Source organism: Telmatherina bonti (assembly GCF_933228915.1).
Source record: "Telmatherina bonti genome assembly, chromosome: 23".
In the NCBI taxonomy this organism is placed as follows: Eukaryota; Metazoa; Chordata; class Actinopteri; order Atheriniformes; family Telmatherinidae; genus Telmatherina; species Telmatherina bonti.
In genome coordinates this window covers 8,535,438-8,557,582 of record NC_136632.1, presented here as the reverse complement: position 1 = coordinate 8,557,582, position 22,145 = coordinate 8,535,438, and the positions used below count along the sequence as shown (strand labels likewise).

Sequence of the window (22,145 nt, the reverse complement as noted above, 5' to 3'; positions counted from 1 at the left end):
CACAATAGTATCTTACTGAAGGACATATAGGAGGGGGTAGTTATCAGATCAAAACTTTTTCCTGTCTTATTTCCTTATTATATTATTCAACTCAAGAAGAGGTGTTCTATTTTTCCATTGGGCCTCACTGTTCCCACAACTGCCTTGTTACTGGGACCAAAAGTCTTGGGCACTGCAGCTAATGATAGTGGGAAATGTTATAGAGTAGAGAAGTTCGCTCAAACCTGTCATTTACTTACTTAAGTAGATCGCAATAGGCAGTTCAACCCACCTGTTTATGCATGCATGGTTGTTGATGATGGCTGGCGGCACAGTTATGGCAAAATTATGGAAAACTGACGAGGCTGCTCCTTTTATTAACCCTATAACTGAAGTCTTTGTCTAATGGTTATCAAAAATGAATGACCGTGCCTGTTTGCCTTTTGTTTGGTCTCTCATGGTTCGTCACTTTGTAGTAAAAATCCTGGGATGGAGATGGTCAGTGAGTGATGAACACCAGTGATTTGATGAAAGGGTTTATCTAGATAACATCTTAGATCAACAGCATCCAGGGATGCTCCCTGCAGACACGCTGGAGAGCCTGCAGATAAAGTGTTTGCTCAGATTCATGTAAATGCCATGGTTGTCACACCCATGAGAAGGTTATCTCCCCCCAAGCTTTTTTTTCCCCCTTCTTTTTGTATTTAACTACAATATCAGATGGCTTGATCACACTGTCACCATGGTAACATGTAGTGTGAAGATGCCTCTGACGAGTTGTTTAATTTAAGCTCCTATTAGTTTGCTGATTTAAAGCTTCTGTTGTATGATTTTATATTGTTTTTATTGTGCCACATCTCTTTCAAATGATGTATTTTTAGTGGCTTGCTTAATTTAACTAATGACCTGGATTAGAAGAAATAGAGGCCAAAAATTACAGCATAAATCCTCTTTTTATAAAAGTGACGGAAGTGTTGCACTTCTTTTGTTCCCTTTGTCACCGTCTTGGTGCTGAATTGGTTCTAAAGGAGACATTGCTCGATAAGATAAGCTTTAAGTGAGACAGTAGGCAGTGTTTGGAACTTGTTTTGGTCCTGTTTTCTGCAGCTGACAGTCTCTTTTGTCATCTCTTCCAGGTCTTGTCAGGCTGTGCCATCATTGTTCGGGGCCAACCTCGAGGCGGCCCACCCCCAGAACGTCAGATCAATCTCAGTAACATTCGAGCTGGGGTCATGGCCCGCCGAGCAGCACAAGGCCAACCGGACACCAAGGACATCCCTGATGAAGTGAGCAGTTTTTACACCACTATGTCGGCACTAATTTCTATTTAAACTTGTCAAACAAAGCTAGTCGAAGAATCTTTGTGCGACTATGGAAATATATTATTTTTACTTTGTTCCTATGAGAAATAAACCACATCAACTGCCTGTGAGCCTTTAGGATGAGACTAATTTAATGTGAAATCCACTAAATTTATCTCTATTTGTCAGACACATCAACTGCTGCCTGTAATTTTGAGTGAAGCAGTCCAATATTTGCCGCTACCAAATCTGTTTATGTGAACATTATTGTGACTGTGGTTATTATAGCCGTTATAACTGTGTAAGATTTTATTAGGTTGTTATAAATGACCCATCCTTTCTGAAGTTACCTCACCAATACAAGTATAATCACATTACAGATCTAACTATTTCAACAAGTTTTATTTTGATTTGGCACATTTTAAGCTATTTTTGTTTAATTTTACCTTAATACAACTATAAATGTGTGGTTTTTAATCAAAGATCTTGCTTTTAATGCAGTGTTCCTCATTGCATGCGGCTCACTGACTCTTGACTTGCGGCTCGTGAAGCAGCCACTGGCTTTCTGAAAATGCTATCGAAACAAGTCATAATGATCCTCAACGGTGCAGTTCTCTCTACAAACAAGAGCTGCAGGCTGCTTGCAGAAACTTTGCTGTCCTAACGGCCCGAACTGACCCTGTCAGAGTTGCCAGTTTTGGCTGATTTCAGCTGCACCGAACTCTGCCAAAGAGCTGCTCCGTCGGTAGCTCCGTATATGTATTGAAAAAGAAACACCCACATTCTGGAGGCAGCATTGTATTTTCACCATATAATGTTGCATAAGAATGCTATTACTCCGTGCAATATTTAGGATAATGATTCCTGTTAAAAAGCTGAACGTTACTGACTTGGCAACGTAGCAGGATACGGAGCGTGGGAATGCTTTTTTGGGAGGGAGGGGGGGGGCTCTCCTCTTGTCTTAGTATGTTGAAATAACAGTGAGGATCACTGTTTTAGTGTAACAAAAAAGTCACATTCATTTCTTTTAAAACATGTCCAGAGCATGTCATCAAACACATCTGTGCTAGCTAGACTAGTGTGGTATCGGTTGTGGTATTGGTACACTTTTATTAATACCAAGTACGAGTACACAGGCTTGGTATTAAGCTGATACTGATACTGGTATCGGTGCATCCCTACTTCCATGTGAGGGTGTGATCTGTAAGTTTGAGTCAAAACACAAGAGTCAAATGTATTTTCACCACTGCAGCTTCCTGTATGTCCCATACTGACAGGACACAAGTCTCCTCTCTAAAAGCTGACTAAATAAATGAGAAAGCGTTACAAACAAGTGATAGTATCAGAATTTGAGAGCAGTTTTTATTAGACTCAGAGTATTTTATGAGAGACTCTGTCATGTGTTTAGAATCAAAATAATAAAAACAAGGTGTTAAAATAAAAGAAAAATAGTTCAGTGGTTGAGCATCTTGCTTAGAGTCTACAGCTCCTGGATGCAGGTGCTACATTTATACTTCCATCACATGATCAGATGCATCCCACCTGAAAAAAATGAGGTTACATAGTAAAACAGTTGCAGGAAAGAAAACAGTCCAGGGTGAAAAACAAGTTGAATCTTGAATTTAAGAATACAAAGAAACAAAAAAACCTAAACAGATTCTTCTCGAGCCCTTAGCTTCTGTTGATTAGTTTGTCCAAGCAAGATGTTGCTGCATTAAATTAAGTTAGAAACACGTCTGTGTTGGGGGATAAGGGAGAGGTGGGACGATGGCATCATCGCTTCATTAGGGATGCGCCTGGGTTGTAAACATGGAAAACGTACGTTTCACGTGGACAAAAGTCAATTATAAACAAATGGTTTAAAAAAAAAAAAAAAAACCAAAACATTGCAAAAGTGACAATTTCTAAACAATCTGAGATGATTTTCATTCTAAGAAAAACCATATTTTACAGAGAAGTGTGAAGACCAAAAGACTTGATGTTAATGTGTTTTAGAAAGACCAACAGGAAGAATCACTGCAGTGGAACAAAAAAAGTCATACATTATATTCCTGATTCTAGTTTTTGTAGAACACATTGGACTCTTTAGTGATATAAAACATAATTTTTTAGAAAAAAAAAAGCAGCATTCTCACCAAAAAGTTTAATATACACAGCTTTTCACACATAGCAAATATATGTAAACTCATGAGGGGACAAGTCTCTTTGTCAAATACACAACCTTAAAATATTTGCTACTGGTCTCTACTTTTCTACCACTAGTCTCCAAATCTATCAGCTTATCACGCTTTTTTCCTCTCTGTTTGCGTTGCGGTTAGTTTACACATGACCCGACTGTCATGTCACGACGCAAATTAATCGCCTGAGTTGCATGTGGTTGCATTACTATGTCTGGCGTTATTTCTGCGTGTCTCTGTTGTAGCCGTGGGCCTTCCAAGCCAGAGAATTCCTGAGGAAGAAACTGATTGGCAAAGAAGTGTGCTTTACTGTGGAAAACAAGACAGCTTTGGGCCGCGAGTATGGCATGGTCTACCTGGGGAAAGGTGATGATGAACTGACAATGAATAATGCTGACTGACTTGGGTAAAAGAAAGATGCCGGTGTGTTTGCTTGTGACTGAAATGTTTTGCTTCTGGCTTCTCGTAGACGCGACGGGGGAAAGCATCGCTGAGTCTTTGGTGAATGAAGGCCTCGCAACAGTCCGAAGGGATGGAATCAGAGGGAACAAGTAAGACTTTGCTTTGAAGACCATTTAAGCCTCCAAATGTTGCATCTGTAAAAGGAAATTTGTTTTTCTTTCTATCCCAGCAAGTCAAACCACAGGAGTTTTTAAACCCCAGTATGCCTCAGATGAAAAACACACTTCAGGGAGTTGTAATCATATTCATGCCCTGGTGGTGTACGATGCAACACAAACAGGAGGACATGAAAGGGGGTGGCATAGGTGCAGTTCCACAATCTGTTCTGCTTCACTCTGAATATATGTATATGTTTGCTTTTGAAAGGGGTTTTGCAAAAATGATCTTAATTATATCAATCTAGTCCAGAATTGTGATCAGTTATTGAAAATGACTGCCCTATTTTTGCACCACAAAGGACACTTAAAAGACTCATTTTTGCAAAAATTGGCGGTGTGCCTTTTAACCTGGAGTGCCTTATGTGTGCTAAATCCCAAAATCTGTAAAAATGTTGAAGCATCACCGTCTCTGTTGAGCCGTGACTCCATGCACGGCCATATCACCGCTACTGTGAGAAATCAAGTAAAGCAAAAAAAATTTCTTTCAAGTTTTTTTTTTTTTTTTTTTTAATAGCCTGCACCCAATACCACGGTGCGCCTTATGTATGACCTGAAAACAAAAATGGACTCCATAATTGAGGCTGCGACTTACAATGTAGTGCGCCTTGTGGTACTTCGGAAGCATCATGTGTTTAATGAATTAAGCCTCTGCAGACAAAGTGGTTTAAAATGTCTTAAAGATAAAATTTATCATTGTGGTGTGATCCACACTGATGATGCAACAGCTTGGCAGGGACTGAGCTAGCTTTTTAGGATGGGGTGGCGGTTCCCCCAAAAGAAAAGTAATGACACATTACAACCCAAAGCAAAAAAATTGAACATCATCAAAACAAAAATCTATGTTATCATCTTGATTGTCTGATTTTTGTAATTGTAGGGAGCCTGACAATTAGTCCTGCTGTAGTGGTAAATAATTATGATCGTAAAAATTATTTAAAAAGTAAGTTCATTTCAGAGTTAAACCTTTCCGTCGCACACGTCGACAGTGCAGTTGCATTATGTCAATTTTTGACCTTTAAAAAATACGTTTCTGACCAGAAAAATGTAAAAGGGCCTTATCAGAGGAAGAGATAAGAGTAAAATTCAGACTGACTTTTACTTGCTGAAGATAGTTCAGAGAACTGGTAGGATGCAAGATGGATGCCAAACTAGCTGCCATTGCTGTGCAGCTTCCCGCATGCGATTCTTAAAGTGAAACTCAGCCGTAACATCATATTCCATGTTGTGAAATGCAGTTTTTCATCCTCAGTGCGCTGCTGTGCAACGACAGCTACAGTAATTAACATAAATACTGTTACTGTGCCTTTAAAATTGAGACACAAAGGTCATCAAGTTATTTGGTGCTACTTCAGGGCTCTGTGTTCACTTCAACATAAACTGCAGTAAACACAGCAAAAAGGCCTGTCTTACCTTAAAACTGATAGTTAAATGTTGTAGTTTTATAAGCTAATAGGCATGACTGGTCAAGATGAACAATTAGATAAATGAGGTTATAAGATGTTCTTTAAATGTTAGGGCTTCATCAACTGAAAATCTACTTTATTTATCCATGAAAGGTTAAAAAAAAAAAGAAAAAAAAAAGACAACTCTAGTGAACAAAGAGTTCTGCTAAACTGTTTAAAGTGATCAATGTGTTGCTAACCAGGGAACAAAAAACAAAATGATTAGCTTAGCATCCGCTGCCATTTATAACATTTGACCTTTTCTTTTTTTTATCCAACTATAAGCACTGAATCTGGATTTAAACTAAATAAATGACTTGTCACTCAAGGTTGATTATTCCAAGCAAGAAGAGCCTGTATCCTATATGATAACGAGCATTTACAGGGATGTCAGCATTATGACACGAACCATTAGAAACCTGGTCTTTCCTACCTCTGGCTATTTAAGTAACCAGGTTCCTTATCATGTGTGTACGGTTGTATTTTAAGAGGCAGAGAATATTTGTAAAGCTGGATAAGTGATTACATGCCATGTTGTTCTGCTTTCTATCTGAGTCCTCCAGGCAGCACATGTGTTTTTCAGACATCCAGGTTTCTGAAAGCAGGGTGTGAAGTTTAGCTGTGCTACATGTTATGTGGTATTCCAACATCCAGTCATAACCACAACAAGGGTGCATGGAAATCCAGCTATTGTCGAGATACCTTTGTTTTATGACAGATTTTGTCTTTTCTTTATTGTTCCCACTGTGTCGACATGACAGACATCTTTATATAAAAGACTGAAATAATAAACATTTCCCCTCTAAAACGATTGGCTCAGTTTAGTTTAGTTTATTGGCCACCCCCGCCCCCCTCCCCCCTCCCTCTGCAGCCATCGTTCACCCACACTCAGTGAAGTCATTTTGGATGCAAAAAGCTTGTTAATTTGCAACTCGAGTTCATGTGAAGGGGATGGAAGGGAAATCTCCCTTGGCGGCATGACGTAAACTTGTGCTAGCTAAAGCTTATAGTGGAGCGACGCTGGGGAATCTGTGGGGAGATGCACTTAAATCCTGAACTAGCAGACTGCAGAGAATTGAGACTGAGCCGTGGTATCCCAAATGGTGGCAGCATGCCCCCGCTGCTATAACAACGTCCCTGTGAAACCCCTTCCTGCCTCATAGGCCCTACACTGTTATCCCCCTAAATACACACACTATGCTATGTGACAAAGTGCTGTGCACCCCCCTCCAGTGGCAGTATTTGCGCATAACACACATTATATGTAATTTGACTCATGCTGCTGCATTTGTATATTCCAACATGAGCAGAGATGATGTGAACATTTTGCCACTAATGACCCATTTAAAGCGTTCTGTGCAATGGCCCATAACAAGCACTAATGTAAATGATGCTTTAAGTGTAAGCTGGCATCATTTGGCCGAAGGGGAGGCCCATTACTCAGCGAGGACTCGGGGCCTTTGTTTTTTTTTTTTTTCCCCCAGTGCGCTTCCCTCCAATATCATAACTCCTCGTGACTTGCTGTGTTGATCACAGTAACTGTGATGTGATGATAATTATGGAGGAGATAATGATGATGGCTTCGGACAGTGCAGTTAAACATGTGTTCAGAAGCTGACTGCTGCTTGCTAACATGGACGGCCAGTTAAGAAACACCTTAACCAAGGGGGGGCAGTCTCTGGGAAACTAAGGTAGGGTGGTGTTGTGTAAATTTATTCATTTCATGGCACTACATTGGGAAAATGGTTTGATTTCTAGTCATTTTTCCTTGTAGTTTTATTAATTTTTTTTCTTTTTGTTAGATACAAGTTGGTTTGTTTCCCCTCCTGTTTGTGACATTGTCAAGATTTTTTCTGCTACAAAGTTATAAATGATTTTTTTCACTTGCATATTCATTATGTAACATCATGGCTTTTTGGTTCCATCCGTCCGTCCGTCCGTCCGTCCGTCCGTCCGTCCGTCCGTCCGTCCGTCCGTCCGTCCATCCATCCACCCAGGTTCAAATGCAGCAATCTCTTCGTTCCTTCTTTCCATCCTTCGTTCCTTCTTTCCTTCTTTACACCCTTCGTTCCTTCTTTCCTTCCTTCCATCCTTACACCCTTCGTTCGTTCCTTCCCTCCTTCCATCCTTACACCCTTCGTTCCTTCCTTCCATCCTTACACCCTTCGTTCATTCCTTCCCTCCTTCCATCCTTACACCCTTCGTTCATTCCTTCCATCCTTACACCCTTCGTTCCTTCCTTCCATCCTTACACCCTTTGTTCGTTCCTTCCTTCCTTCCATCCTTACACCCTTCGTTCGTTCCTTCCCTCCTTCCATCCTTACACCCTTCGTTCGTTCCTTCCATCCTCACACCCTTTGTTCGTTCCTTCCCTCCTTACACCCTTCGTTCCTTCCTTCCATCCTTACACCCTTCGTTCATTCCTTCCCTCCTTCCATCCTCACACCCTTTGTTCGTTCCTTCCATCCTTCCATCCTTACACCCTTCGTTCGTTCCTTCCCTCCTTCCATCCTTACACCCTTCGTTCATTCCTTCCCTCCTCACACCCTTTGTTTGTTCCTTCCCTCCTTCCCTCCTTACACCCTTCGTTTGTTACTTCCCTCCTTACACCCTTCGTTCATTTATTTCCTCCTTTCTTCCTTCCTTCCAGGTTCAGATGTAACAAATGCCTCTCTTTCTCCTGGTAGTGCTCCTGCACCATTCTGGAGTCTCAGAACCTTTTGTGATTTCCAGTAAAGCAGCCCACTGGTGTTCACACCAGTTTAACCAAAATGGGGGGGGGGGGGGGGGGGGGGGGGGGTACTTTTTCTGCATCTGCTTCCCACAAATGCTAATGTGGGGTACATAAAAATGTTTTGGATGACAACAGACATTCATGGGGTGAACAGTCATTTGGGCCGACTGGTAAATATCCATCCATCCACTGGTTGAGCCGTTCTGCTTAACTAAATCCACTGGGTAACACAACTTCCTACAACCTCTTCAGACAATACAGAGTATTTTCGACAGCTCAGCTGGGACCAACGCAGATGAAAGATGTCGCCTACCTGTGTGTTCATATGGAAGGGATTGGAAAGTTTTCTCTGTGACCTTTCGCTGTCTGTCTTGTTGCTTTTTTTTTTTTCCTGTCAATATCTGTTTTAAGTTGAAGCAGTGTGTTGGATGGAGGTGATGACCTAAAAAAAAAAGAACCTGATCTATTTGGAGACGGGGGATAAGTTCACTATCATCTGCCTCCACACATGAGGTTATTTCTTCTTTTTAAACCAGTCCCTGCTTCTGACTTGCTCTCCGTTTATTTTGTGACTTTCCAACGTCTGCTCTCCTTGATTGCATCCTTTAGTGCTCCTCATATCTTTTGTGGCTTTCTCTTCCTGTTTGGTGCTTGAGTTTTAAGTAGCTTAAACACTTCATACAGAAAGTCTTTGGGCCATTGTTGCTCAGTAAGCAAGAAACTGTTTCACCTCAATATGAGATGAGTTTCTAAATCTGTGGAGATGAGGGAACATTTTAGGCCAGAGTTGAGCATCTCAATTAGGAACACTGTTGGAAAAACCAGGCCGTGTGTGTGTGTGTGTGTGTGTGTGTGTGTTTATGCGCTTGGTATATTTTAATTACAAGCAAGTTTGTTGCATCTGCAAAGCCAACACACTTTTAAGCAGCATGACGTGAACACTTCTGTTTATGGTGTTTATTTATTTTTATGTAAAAAGCTCTTACAGCAACTGGGCAGCCATTTCTCCTTGCAGAAACAAAAGCCTGTTGGGCATTTACAGTAATGAATAATTGAAGTGGTACAAGGGGCCCTGGAAAAGCACGAGGCTGCACGATCTAGGGAGCCAGCGTGGTATCAGCTTTGGTGTTTGTAGCCAGCTGCGTGGCTGCTTTTGAAGAAGCTGTCAGACGCTGTTTCGGTCTCTCTACGTTTTGCTCAGATGCATTTTTTAAGCACTTAAAGTCTGTTCATTAGTGGCTGCTACAGATGCAACGGTGGGGTTTGTCTGAACGTCGCTTCATCTAATCGTTGGGATGCTTTTTAATCCAGACGGTTTCACAGCAGATTGAACATGTTGAGCCTAAAAAGGCAAGCGGGCGCATTTAAAAGCAAACTTGTATAGTTAAAGCAGCTTACAGCACTTGAACGCCTCATTTTAAAGGCTTTTTTTTATGCTAGGTCATTGCAGGATGCACCTGAAACCCACAGCTTCTGTGCAGCTGTGCTTTTTAAACTGTATTTTTAGTGTTCAAAGCTGGTAAGGATCTGCTTTTCAAGTCTGAAGATCAGGTTTTCCCCGCCGCAGATGTCAGCAGCCACCAGATGTCATGCCGCTTAACTACTTTGTTAAAATCAGTTTTGCACAGTTGCCATGCAGGTTAGGTTTTAGTTTCCTTCCTTAAAGCAAGGAATTAAATTAACATTAGACCTGATGGACTGCCACCCATGGTGTTGAGGAGTCATTCTGTGGCTGCCCGCAAGTACTTTGTAGAAGAGTTTCTGGAAACTTTGTGCCATTTCATACTTTGTTTTCAGAACTACATCATAAAAATCCTGGTTTATTACGACCGGTTCCCGCAGAAGCCTCGGAAACTCGAGGCTTATCCACTCCGTATGCACAAAGCGTCTTTTCCGTGTGTTTTCTGCTTGTTTATTGTCCGTTTTGTTTGTGTTTGCAGTCCAGATCAGGCCAGACTCTGTGATTTGGAGGACCAGGCAAAGGCTGCCAAGAAGGGCTTGTGGAGCGAGGGTGGCGGCACACACACCATCCGAGACATCAAGTACACGATAGAGAATCCCCGCAACTTTGTCGACTCCTTACACCAGAAACCCATTAACGGTAATGAGTTTTAGAGGGGCATGCATGCTGGCGTGCACACACACACACACACACACACACACACACACACACACACACACACACACACACACACACACACACACACACACACAGGGAGCGTGACACATAAAAGCACTCATTAAATAAGCATCTTTTTTTTTCCCCCTCACTCCATAAAAGAGAGTAATTAAAATGTTTTGCCCGAAATGTGTCCGTTTGGCTCCAGATATTTCGTTCCGCCTCCTTTCACCTGTGCGCTCCCGTCGTCTCATCCCTGACGTGCTGGAGGTGTAATGTGCCACTCCATTTATTTCCAGACCATTGCTGGGAACAGTGGCTCAGCTCATTTCACAAGCCCTAAATTGAATGGGGGAAATGAGCAAGGGGCGTCTCTTTTCACACTTTCATTCTCTTTCCATTCAGACATTCAGGGTTACTTTCACGTTCGATGCAATAATGCAGCTTGAGCTGTTAAGATGTGCATAAAGATGTGGCGGGTGGAAGCTGAAATATCCACTTTAAGCATCATATTCTCACCAGATACTATGTTTTCTACAGCCCATCTCGGATTACCATTAAGGTTTAGAACGCCGTTTCAGTAAAAGCTTACCTTTAATAGCTGTGGTAATGCTTATAGTATAGTCTTAAAGTCTGAATTGGTAGGAAATAACCAAAAGTCTATCCTGATTTTACATCTGAAAGCTTTTCAAAGAAAAAAAAAAAATTTCCCTCCTTGTATAAGAAGAATTGCAGTGTTTTGTTCATGGTGAAAATGGTGGAAATGACAAAACTATCCACAAAATGTTCTATCCACAGTCACAGAATAGTTTTTAATAAAGACTTGGATCTGAAATGAAACGCATCTGAAGCAGCGTCACAATTACAAACCAGTGGCCTTAGCAGTTTTTACTTTATCTCTCAGCTTTTTGTGAACATAACGTAACTTTTGTTGTTTAGAATTATTTCTGTGAGCAGAAACCAACATGAATTAATGCTGAATGGAAGGTGTGCATGTTCTGATGAAGGCAACGCTATACAGGAACCTACAGTGTCAGTTTATTTTAGCTGCTTCATACTGCAGGTCTTACGACGGAAGATTAGGGCCACAATGAGGGAAAAAAAACAATAGTGTCGGGTTATTATTTTTTCCTCTGCTTTACTAGAGAATAAAGTCGAAATGACAAGAATAAAGTAGAAATACAGTTTTTAGATGTAAGTCAAAATGTCGAGAATAAAAACGAAAAGACAGAGTGACCGCATGCCGTGTAGGCTACAACGTGTGTGCATGCAATTTCTTGATGTAAAAGTGAGTAGGTTACACACAAGGCGTGTTTTAAAGCTGTTCAAATTCATATTGAAAACTTGACTTTAATATCAGTTTAATATCAATTTCAACTTTATTCTTATAATTTCGACTTTATTCTTGAAACTGTTTCACCTTTATTCTGGTCATTTCGACTGTATTCTCTAGTGAAGCAGAGGAAAAAATAATAGTCTGACGCTATTTTTTTTTCTCATTGTGGCCCTAATACTCCGTCGTAGCAAGTCTTAATGCTGAATTTATTTTTTTTTTTTAAAGAGCTGTTTAAAAAAGAAACCCAAATGTTTTGCCATAAGGTTCCAGTGTGAACGAGCTACGGCCTGACGTGGCCGACATCTGCAGATAAAAACATGGCGTGGCATGCTGTTTAGAGTTGTTTTTAAAGTTTCTGTCCAATCAGAGACATATTGTCCCGTACCATGTCCCGCCTCTATCTCACTTCAGTGACGTAAAACGTTCGGACTGAGATCCTGTTAACAAAGATCAGATGTGTAACCCTTTTAGTACCACGAGTGACATTGATCTGGGTCGGATTTGTGCGGTGCAGGATCTAATAAATGCAACAGATATAGATCTCATACGAAGGGGAAAAAACAGCCGTTCACTGATGATTAGTTTATTTAATCCAGTCGTGATTTAAGTTTTTTTTTTAAGTGCCTTCAGCCTCTGTTAGCACATCGTGCTCTGCTTTCACTTCCTCACGTGCTTCTCTTTCCTCCCTGCAGCCATCATCGAGCACGTGCGTGACGGCAGCGTCGTTCGTGCCTTGTTGCTCCCAGACTACTACCTGGTCACTGTCATGCTGTCTGGTGTTAAGGTAACCGCTGCTCACTTTGCCGTACACTCGAACTTCTTACAGGTTTCCATATTTACCTTTTAGGATATGCTAAGTGTGTAAAATGAATACACACATGGCTGGTTGAAGTAAACATGGTCACTTTTGACAGCCTGCCCTTTCTCTTCACTCTCTTCCTTTAGTGTGTTTGTTCCAGCGGTGTCATATCTGCCACCAAATTCCCTCCCCATTAATCGCTTTCACCTTGCCCAGCTTTGCCAGTAGATCACTCAAGATAACTCATCTTTTTCAATCTCCTCCTTGAAGATATTTCATCCATCCATTACAAAAGCTTATGTCTGCAGTCAACAGGAGATTATGCAAACAAATGCAGCACAGTTGTATTAATTAAAAGGATATCAGGCGAAAAAGGAGACAAAATTTCCCCCACTTTGTTAGAAATGTTTAGCTTGTTGTTGGGATTTTTATGCATTTATGTTTGGGTTCTCCTTGTAGTGCCCCACGTTTAAGAGGGAAGCGGACGGGACAGAAACATCGGAGCCGTTTGCAGCAGAAGCCAAATTCTTCACTGAATCCCGTCTTCTGCAGCGAGACGTTCAGATCATTCTGGAGAGTTGCCCCAACCAGGTCATACTGGGGACCATCCTGCATCCGGTAAAAGCCAGATCCTCATAGAAGCGGTCGCAACAAGTCTTTTTGTCTGTCTTTTTTTTTTTTTTTTTTTTTTTTTAAATTGACTGTATTCACGTCCTTTTGTCGTAGAACGGGAACATTACAGAGCTCCTGCTGAAGGAAGGCTTCGCACGGTGCGTGGACTGGTCCATGGCTGTGTACACACAGGGAGCTGAGAAACTCCGAGCTGCTGAACGGTGTGTAATCATTGATGCATGTGAAGATGTGTAGCTGGATAAATAGCTTGTTGGTCTAAGTCATCAAATGGCATTGAGATGTAATGCAAGTAGGAAACGTAACAGGAAGTGTGAGACAGGTTTCAGCCAGACCTCAGGAGACTATAGGAACCAATTTCACAAAGTCTGAATGCAGCTGTTTTTGTCAAAGGAACCACGTGTAAAAAAAAAAAAAAAAAAATCATTAGGAAAAGACTAAAAACATGAAAAGGAACTGCATAAAGTATCCATCAGTTGATGTGAGGAGCTTTAAAATCTGTTTAAAATCTATATTTATAATCAGAAGGTCTGTTTTATTTTAGTAAAAGAACAGATTAATATTCATTGCTGCTCTACAGCAGCTGGTCTACACTTCTTTTCTCTTTTTTTTTTTTTTTTTTAATAAACATTTTGGGTTTAATCTGAAGTGATATTAATTCCAAAAAGTCACACAGTAATCTGAGTACTACTGCTGCTGTTGTCTGAGGCGTGTAATATTCCTTCCCTCCACGGTAGTTGGGAGGTTTCTGTTGCAACTTTTAAGTTCTTATGTATTCTGGACATCCTCGTAGTTTTGTCCGATCTCCGTCAACCTCCATCGTGCCCCATATACACACGTCATGCAGTATCAATGTGAACATCCAGATGTGTCTAAAATCAACAAATCAGCATTGCATATTACTTTCCCAGTGCATTTAAACAGAAGCTATTGCTAAATCTGGCATTTTAGATCACAGCAATCCTAAATAATTAAACAAATCCAGGAAGGACTGGATAAATTCCTTTGTCACTGGAATCTGGGATTTTTGAAAGAAGCGTGGATGGATATGACTACTTGATAAACCTGGTAAATCGAGCTGCAGGACACTTACAAGCTAGAAAAATATAAATAAAACTTCCATCTGGTTCACACCAACATATGTTTCATATTGCTTTATTTTCCTCACCTCTGAAATGAAAGAGTTCATATATTTTTCATTACATTTAAGCAAGCGTTACTTTGGACGAAGCATCTTTAGGTGTGGAATCTACTCACTTTACTGAACTTTGTCTGCGCCCTTTCTGTTCTGACTGAAGTTTTGTTTTTGTCCAGATCTGCTAAAGAGCGCAAGATCCGCATCTGGAAAGACTATGTGGCACCCACAGCCAACTTGGACCAGAAGGACAGGCAGTTTGTCGCCAAGGTGAGGCCTTCAAGGGACTTTTCTGAGTCTTGCTTTGGGTTTGAAGGGATTTCCTTTTCAGCCCTTTTGCCAGAATTTTTTTCTGTGTTGCTCAACTTGTTTCCACAGAAAGGTTTTATAGTTGAACATGAAAATAAAATAAAAACAGGCGTTTAATTCACTGCAAAAAGTTAAAAACCATTTGTTTTTCCAGCTTAACCTCGTAGATATCTGTTCTCCAGTTTCCTTTTAATTTTGTTTGTGATGTATATTTGACCAAACAACAAAAAATAAACAAATAACAAATAAAACAACATAAAATAACAGAAGTTTCATCATTTTCATTTGACCAGGTGTCGGCAGAAGCCAAGGCTTATTATACCATCTCTTCTCTCCAAATTTAAAGTACCAAATGTGTTGGAGATTCGTTTACAATTTATAATTAATATTTAAAAAAAAATTCAACCAAATTGTCATTATCAAAACATTCTACCTAACAAGAGGTAAGAAAATTATCAACCTATTAAATATTTTTCCATCACTATCTTCTTGAAAATGTTTTTAAACTGTAATATAGAAGTAGCTTTTTTAAGTCCTCGCAACAGCTGCTCCACAAAACAACCCCTTTATTAGATAAACAATGTTCCCTGAGCGTAGTTCTAACTATGGGTCTATCAAACAGAAATGTCCCCCTTAAGTTATATTTTGTTTCCCTCTCTGTAAACTTTACCTGCAGCAATTTTAAAATTTGATTGTGTTTAACTAGATACATAAATTTAGCAGTATACGAATCAACCAAGTCATAAAACTTCACAACTTTGGATTAAATAAACAATTGATGACTAGCCGGATGATAAGGTGCAATATTAATCAATCTAATAGCCTTGTTTTTGTAACCTAAAAAGTAGCTTAATGATAGTTTTGTTTGTATTTTCCCAAATTTTGAGAGCATATGTGAAGTATGGTGTGATGAGATCAACACAATAAATGCAAAGCATTTTTATTGAAGATATACTGCGGTTTGAAAAAGACTGCTGTGATTTTTTGATACTTTCTTTTGTATATTTTGTATATGTGCTTTCCATGTCAATTTACAGTCTTTTAGCTGCATGGAGGCGTCTCATCTTCTCTAGACACATCTTATTGGCACATTTGCAGCTCTTACTAAATGGAAAGCGAAACACTTTACAACCTTGAAGCAATCCCAGGCCAAACTTATGCTGGTATGTGCTCGCAGAAGCACAGAATGACTGTCGGAGAAATTGGTTTTGAGGGTTAACAGAGAAGTTTTTGACATGAAGAACCTTTTTATAAATGAAAAACCTAAAAAAAAAAACAAAAAAAAAACGGTGACATTCCTCGTTGTCAGCACATATTGGCTTAAACCAAAGCTTTGATCCATTTTGGTAAAAAAGCCTTACCTCGTCAGAATGAAATCACGTATTGTAGCTTCCAGGTTGTCACTAAAATGCAGTAAAGGAGCTGTAGCCTTAAAACATCAGCTGAAAATCTGCTCCCCCTCTGTGAACATTTTGATGACTCGAAGCCCAGGTGTCACTTTACTCAAATATATCAGATTTAAAGTTTCTTTTCTTTCATATCTTTTTTTTCTTCTTCTTCAAAGTTTGTCTTTTGTCTGTTTGCTCCCCCCCAGGCCCTAAACTTTAAAGACCCTGAAAAATTCATGGCTAGCCCGAGAGGTTACATAAAAGGTGTTGCTTTGGCAATCTGCTTACAGAATGAATTCCATAAACTGCACACACTGAAAATAGGCCCAAAAAAACTGTGTATACATTTTTTTTTCCTGAGTCAGAGGGAAGCGGCTAGAGAAAGGATAAAACATTTATATTATCAGCACCGAGGTGCTCTCAGATCTTCCCACCCCCATTTAAAAGCCATTGAATGTGGGCAGTTTGGAAGTGAGGAAACATTTTCAGGGGTGTGAATGAAATGAGGCACAGAGAAGAAACTAAGAGGGAGTTTGTCGAGAGAGGTTTTTCTTTTCTTTTATACATTTCTAAAAAGTTCTATGGCTGCTTTATTTATTTATTTATTTATTTATTTATTTATTATCTCTGTTGGAGACGTTTTTGCATCTTTTATCCCTTTATTTGTGCTGATCTGTGGGTTAGTTTCTTAAAGGATTACAGCCCAATCTGCAACTCTTGGGAAGCACATTGTCCACCTAGACTAGGGGTGCATTCACATTAGAATAGTCCGCTAGACTCGGTCCGATTGGCGACTCGGCTCAGCTGCAGGGGGGTGTATCCATTCAGACTGAGATTCACGCTGCACTAGGGCTGGGCGATATGTCCAAAATCTCATATCATGATTTAGCTAATTTTATATCCCCATATCGATATGTATATCGATATAAAATTGTTTGTGTAATTTTATGTGAGACAAAAGTTGTGTGTCAGATAGGGGTGGGAAAATCGAAAATCAGGATTTTTTTTGCTTCACAATTTTAAAACCGATTTTTTTGTTAAAAAAAAAAAATCGATTTTTTTTCTTTTTTTTTTTTTTTCCCCCAAACAAATAAAAATGCAGGGAAAAAATTGGTCTTTTTTTTTTTGGTTTTATTGATCTTTTTACTTGTCGTCTTGGGTATTAAAGAAGCAGAATGATGGTCTGGCTACTGTGTTGTTTTTTTCTATTTGAAATCAAGAAATATTACGAGCAAAAAATTAAGTTTTATACATTTATTTTGTTTTTAATCTACAAAAATCAGCAGTATCAAAGAATTGTGAGAATCGCAATTTAAATCGAATTGGCACCCAAAAAATCGGAGCTAGTCTGTTGTCGGTTCCACGTCGGTCTTTTTATATCCAAACCGCATCCAGACAGAAATTTCCCCTCTTTTATAAACAAGTTCATCAGTTTAGGTCGGCTGGTCATCTTCTAGTGAATTATCCTGCTCTGAAACATGTCTGCTACCGTCTTCTTCCATGTTTTTTATATTGCAGCGTGCCGTAAAGAGCATCTTGAGAAAAATACTGCAGTAAAGCACCTTATTGTGCCGTAAACGATAGCCTACTATGAAGTGATAAACATTTAATATCGTCTAAACAATACATTTCGTCATATCGCCCAGCCCTGTGCTGCACCTGTCAAACAGGCCAAACCTTTACAATAATATATTCCCATTCCAAACAAAGGTGGCGCCACAGTAGTATTTAGCAAAAGAGAGGACAAGATCCACACGAACAAAAAAATCTGTTGCTAGTTAAACATGGAGACCAAACTATCACTGGTTAGGGTTTTTTATTTTCTTATGTAAGTGTACTGCAGAAATACACTGCATCAATGACCACAGTATTAACAGACGAGGAATAGGATTCTTAATGCAATCGCTATGTAATTACCCACAATGCAACGCTATGTCGAATTCCAGAAGTGACTTTATTTTCGTAGTTTGCTTCCTGCATTTGGTTCGCTTGAAACGGGCTAAGACCTGCGTTTGTAGGCGGACTGAATCAGCTTCTTTGGTCTGAATCAGAATTTGTTTGGTGTATTCACATTCCCCCAAACGAAGCGGACTTTCCCAGCAAACGGACTCTGATTCGGGTCAAAAAAGGTCCAGAACAGTTTTCCAGAGCATGTGATCCTGATGGCTTGGGAAGTTCTCAGAAGGACGGAAGGTCTGTAGATGCAGCTGAAAGTCTTCAAGAGTGGCTGGAAAAAGTCCCAGTGACCCTGACAGGCGTAGGGTCACTCAGGCCTGTTCCTGCCCCTCTGAACTCGCCCCTGTGGCATCTGACAACAGCCAGTACCGCAGTGCACCAAGTCTCCCAGGGACACATCCATCCATCAGTCCCATCATCATATACTCCTCCCCTTCTCCTCATCCACTCCACTTTTCACTTCTTATTACCTGAGTGACGGATAAATGGAGAGGCACAACAGGTCCAATTCCCACAAGTCAATCCTGCTGACGTGTCTTCCTTTTTGACTGTCTGGACTCTCTCTCTTTTTCCTCTCCTCTCTGGGCTGGGCTCTCAAGAAGCAGATGTAGGCCATGTCCCAACAGTCCCCTCCCCCACCTACCCTTCCTTCTGCTCAGGTAATCATCGGCTTGTGAAATGATGGACAAAAAGTGACGTGGTGTAAATCCTTTTACTGGTTTCTCCTCGTAGGCCTCGAGCAAAACTTAAGTCAGCAAAAACACTGGAAACGAAAAGACTGAAGTAAAAGATGAGGAAGTGGCACTATATTCAAGGTCGGGCTGCTTTGAGAAATTAAAAAGTCACTTTTGGGGAAGATAATGAGAGGGTAAATTAGTTTGCACTCTAGTTGAAACCGGTGAACTGGAATGGCAATTAGTTGCGACTATAAATGATCCAGAATACTTTCCATATAGAGCAGTTCCTTTCTCTTCTCTTTTCTTTTCTTTTTTTTTTTTTTTAATCATGCCATCAGAAAACCTGACAAGTTCAGGAGGAATCGTGTCCTTTAGTGACAGCGATGAAACAATAACAAAGCCTGTGGTTAAAACCAACATGGATGCAAGTCGCCACACACTCCCAGTGGCACTGACTGATCCTGGCTACTGCAGATGTTATCCCATCCATTGACAGAGGGGGGCAGTATATCCCCACCTCTCCAACATCAGATTAGACTAGTGAGTCATGCTGCCAGCCTATCCGTCTTCTCTGCCTGCTTGCTCGACTCTCATGGAATCTACTTTCCCAAGACTTTTTTTTCCCTCTTTTTATTTTTTATTTTTATCTGTTGTCCATCTTTAAAGTTTTTATTTTGCCCCTGTGTCTCTGTTCCTGTGATATTTGCTGTGAGATTGGCTCGCTCCATCTTTCTGCTCCTCCTTCACGTCTCGCGTCTCTGCTTCTCCGGCTGATAATTAGCCAGAAAATGCACACTTCTTCTTCTTCTTCTTCAAAAAAAAAAAAATCTCTGCTCCTGCCACATTTTCTCTATTGCACTTTATTTACTTGGGCAGGGCCCAAAATGACCTTGTTACAGTGTGAAGTTGTGTAGGCTGGTGTGGTTTTTTTTTTTTTGTGTGTGTGTGTCTTTGTGCGAATGCATGCCCCCCCCCCCCCCCCCCCCCCCCCCCCCCCCCCCCCCCCCCCCCCCCCCATACTTACTCATTACACCTCTCCCCTTTCCCGTCTCTCTCCTGCCTGCTCCCTGTCTCTGTATCGCTCCCACTCAGCTCAGTGATTAGTGTATGATGTATTTTGGCTGCTGTTGTGGGCAGCCTATTTAGCATGTGGGTTGGTCTAATTTCTGTTCTCTGGTGGCAAATGCAAAGGCAGTTTGATTCGCTCTCATAGAGTAATGAATCTCCCTGTGAGCCCAGCACACCTGGATCCACGTCTGCAGCACGCACGCCGAAAGTTTCGACCTTTTCTCTAAATTTTCCTTGCTTTTTACAACCAAACTAAAACCTGCAAGGTCCAATTTATAGCTGATGCACTATTCAGGCCTGTGCAGCCTACATATACATGTGCATTTGTTGGATGCACATGCACCAGGCGATTGATTTCTCTGCATCTGCTTAAAGACTCATCCCCCCTGTCTTGTTACATGAGTGAACAAGGACACATCGGAGGATAGATATTTGGGTTGTGTTGCTAGTTTTTCACACAACTTTAATGCTCTTTGTGCATATTAGGCTAGTTTTGAGGTGTGTGTTATCTTTGGCTAAAACAGATGCCTTGGACATTAGAGCAGGTGCAGCCGAGACATCAGCTTAAAGGAGAGACATGGGAAGAAAACCAGAAAGTGAACGCATGTACTTGGGCTTGTAAAGGTCTCTGAACAAGTTGCTGCCAGCTGGTGTTGGGCTGAGGGTTGTGTAACCTCTGCCAGTCAATCTTCAATGGTGTTCCCCTCCCCCCAAATATTATTCTCTCACACTGTCTGCCTCCTCTACCTTCCCTCCTCCCTGCTTCCAGTCCCCCAGATAGCCAAATGTCCTCGCCCTGTCCTCCAAACCGTCTCTGGTCTGCTGGGATGCCTTACCTTGCTTACTTTACTCAGTCACTCAAGGATCTCTCTATCTTACCTCGCTCTCTCAGCCTTTTTACTCATGACAGCACACAGTCACCCTCTCTCTACCTTTTTGAATAGATCTCTTCCTCTTCATTTATTCTTTATCTGTTCCTTCACTTCCTTTTGCTTTCAGTCTGTCTGCTTGTTTGCTCACTTAAAGAAAAAAAAGCCCCCCCACCCCTCAGCCTTTGTGTTTCTCCATCCTGCACGGTTGTGCCAAACCCCAGAGGATTTTTACCGCAGTTTTAGCTCTTAAGTCGATTTCTGATTGAGATGAATGTTCTTTTTTTTTTTTCTCACTTTGGGTTCATCTGATTCCATTCTGCTCTTTTCTCCCTGCAGGTGATGCAGGTGATCAACGCTGACGCCATGGTGGTCAAGCTCAACTCTGGCGAATACAAAACCATCCACCTGTCCAGCATTCGCCCCCCAAGGGTTGAAGGAGAGGTATAAACTATTCTATTTTTATATGTGTGTGTGTGTGTGTGTGTGTGTGTGTGTGTGTGTGTGTGTGTGTGTGTGTGTGTGTGTGTGTGTGTGTGTGTGTGTGTGTGTGCCGCTTCACACATAGTGAAAGTGAGTGCTGCCAGCTGATTCCAACATCCTGAGGAAAAACTCCTGATAGATGTTAATTATTTAAAAAAAAAGACAAAGTTAGCTGATGGTGCAAGTCCCTGATTTCCTTCATAGCTTTCAAACAGTGTGGGAATAATTCTTGCCACTTGGTGGTGCCCTTGCAGTTGGGGCACATGCAAACGCAGTGAAACACTTGCACACACCCTGTAGTTGCAGCACTGCAGAGAGCAAGGCAGATCGATTTTTCTCTTCCCCCTCTCCGCTTTCTCCACCATGCTCATCGTCTTTCCCTAGAATCACTTCCAGACTGCAAAAACACACAGATACACGCTCATACACAGTTACCTTGTGACACCGGGGGGGACTGTGTATTTGTTGACACAATGGACTGATTCTGGAGGGCTGTGAACCTGGACACAGATGTCCACTGCGATGGATGTCTCCTCATCCGTCTTTTCTTCTTCTGCTCTCATCATGAGGGAATCTCTTAGTTGTAATTAAGCCTCCGCCATCAGTTTACAGGAAAACCTTTTCATCCCTCGTTCCCATAACAGCTGATGCTCTGTTTACTCCTCTGTTCATTAATAAACAAGTCGTGTGTGACGTTCCCTTGTTTGGAAGTTACGAGACAAAGGGGGAGTGGCGTTCCTGTCAAGGCAGCAGTTGTAAAAGTCTGCTTTCATAACGTCTCCAATAATCTCTTTTCTTTTTTTAATCTATTTTGTTTTTGTTTTTATTGAGTCATTCTTTGTTTATGTTTTTGTTCTTCGTATTTATTCGTTTCAGTTTTATTTTTTATTGTTGCCAGTTTGTGGGGCCCCCCCCCCCTCGCTCTGTCTCTCTCTTTCCTGGCATTGTTTGTGTCTCTCATCATTAAGGCACCACTTTGTGCTTTCTCCTCTGATCTCTCCTCTCTCTCCCCTTCACTGTCGCTTCCTGCCATCCTCTCCCTCGGGGTGTGCACACTGGTCAGATTGTTGACCTGCGCCAATGCCCTTTGTGTGCTTTAATTCTCCTTAGCGCTCTGTGCTTG

General features: G+C 41.1%; 1 protein-coding gene across 1 annotated transcript in view; it reads left to right on the top strand.

Moving 5' to 3' along the window:
* The window catches only part of snd1 (staphylococcal nuclease and tudor domain containing 1), a 197,494-nt gene that overhangs the window by 1,231 nt on the left and 174,118 nt on the right, over positions 1 to 22,145 (top strand). Inside the window, exons 2-10 of the mRNA XM_079263262.1 lie at positions 1,116 to 1,265; positions 3,703 to 3,823; positions 3,927 to 4,008; positions 10,194 to 10,354; positions 12,401 to 12,492; positions 12,967 to 13,125; positions 13,234 to 13,340; positions 14,452 to 14,542; positions 20,879 to 20,983. Of these exons, the coding sequence (XP_079119388.1) occupies positions 1,116 to 1,265; positions 3,703 to 3,823; positions 3,927 to 4,008; positions 10,194 to 10,354; positions 12,401 to 12,492; positions 12,967 to 13,125; positions 13,234 to 13,340; positions 14,452 to 14,542; positions 20,879 to 20,983 (1,068 nt within the window). The remainder of the gene's footprint in view (positions 1 to 1,115; positions 1,266 to 3,702; positions 3,824 to 3,926; positions 4,009 to 10,193; positions 10,355 to 12,400; positions 12,493 to 12,966; positions 13,126 to 13,233; positions 13,341 to 14,451; positions 14,543 to 20,878; positions 20,984 to 22,145) is intronic.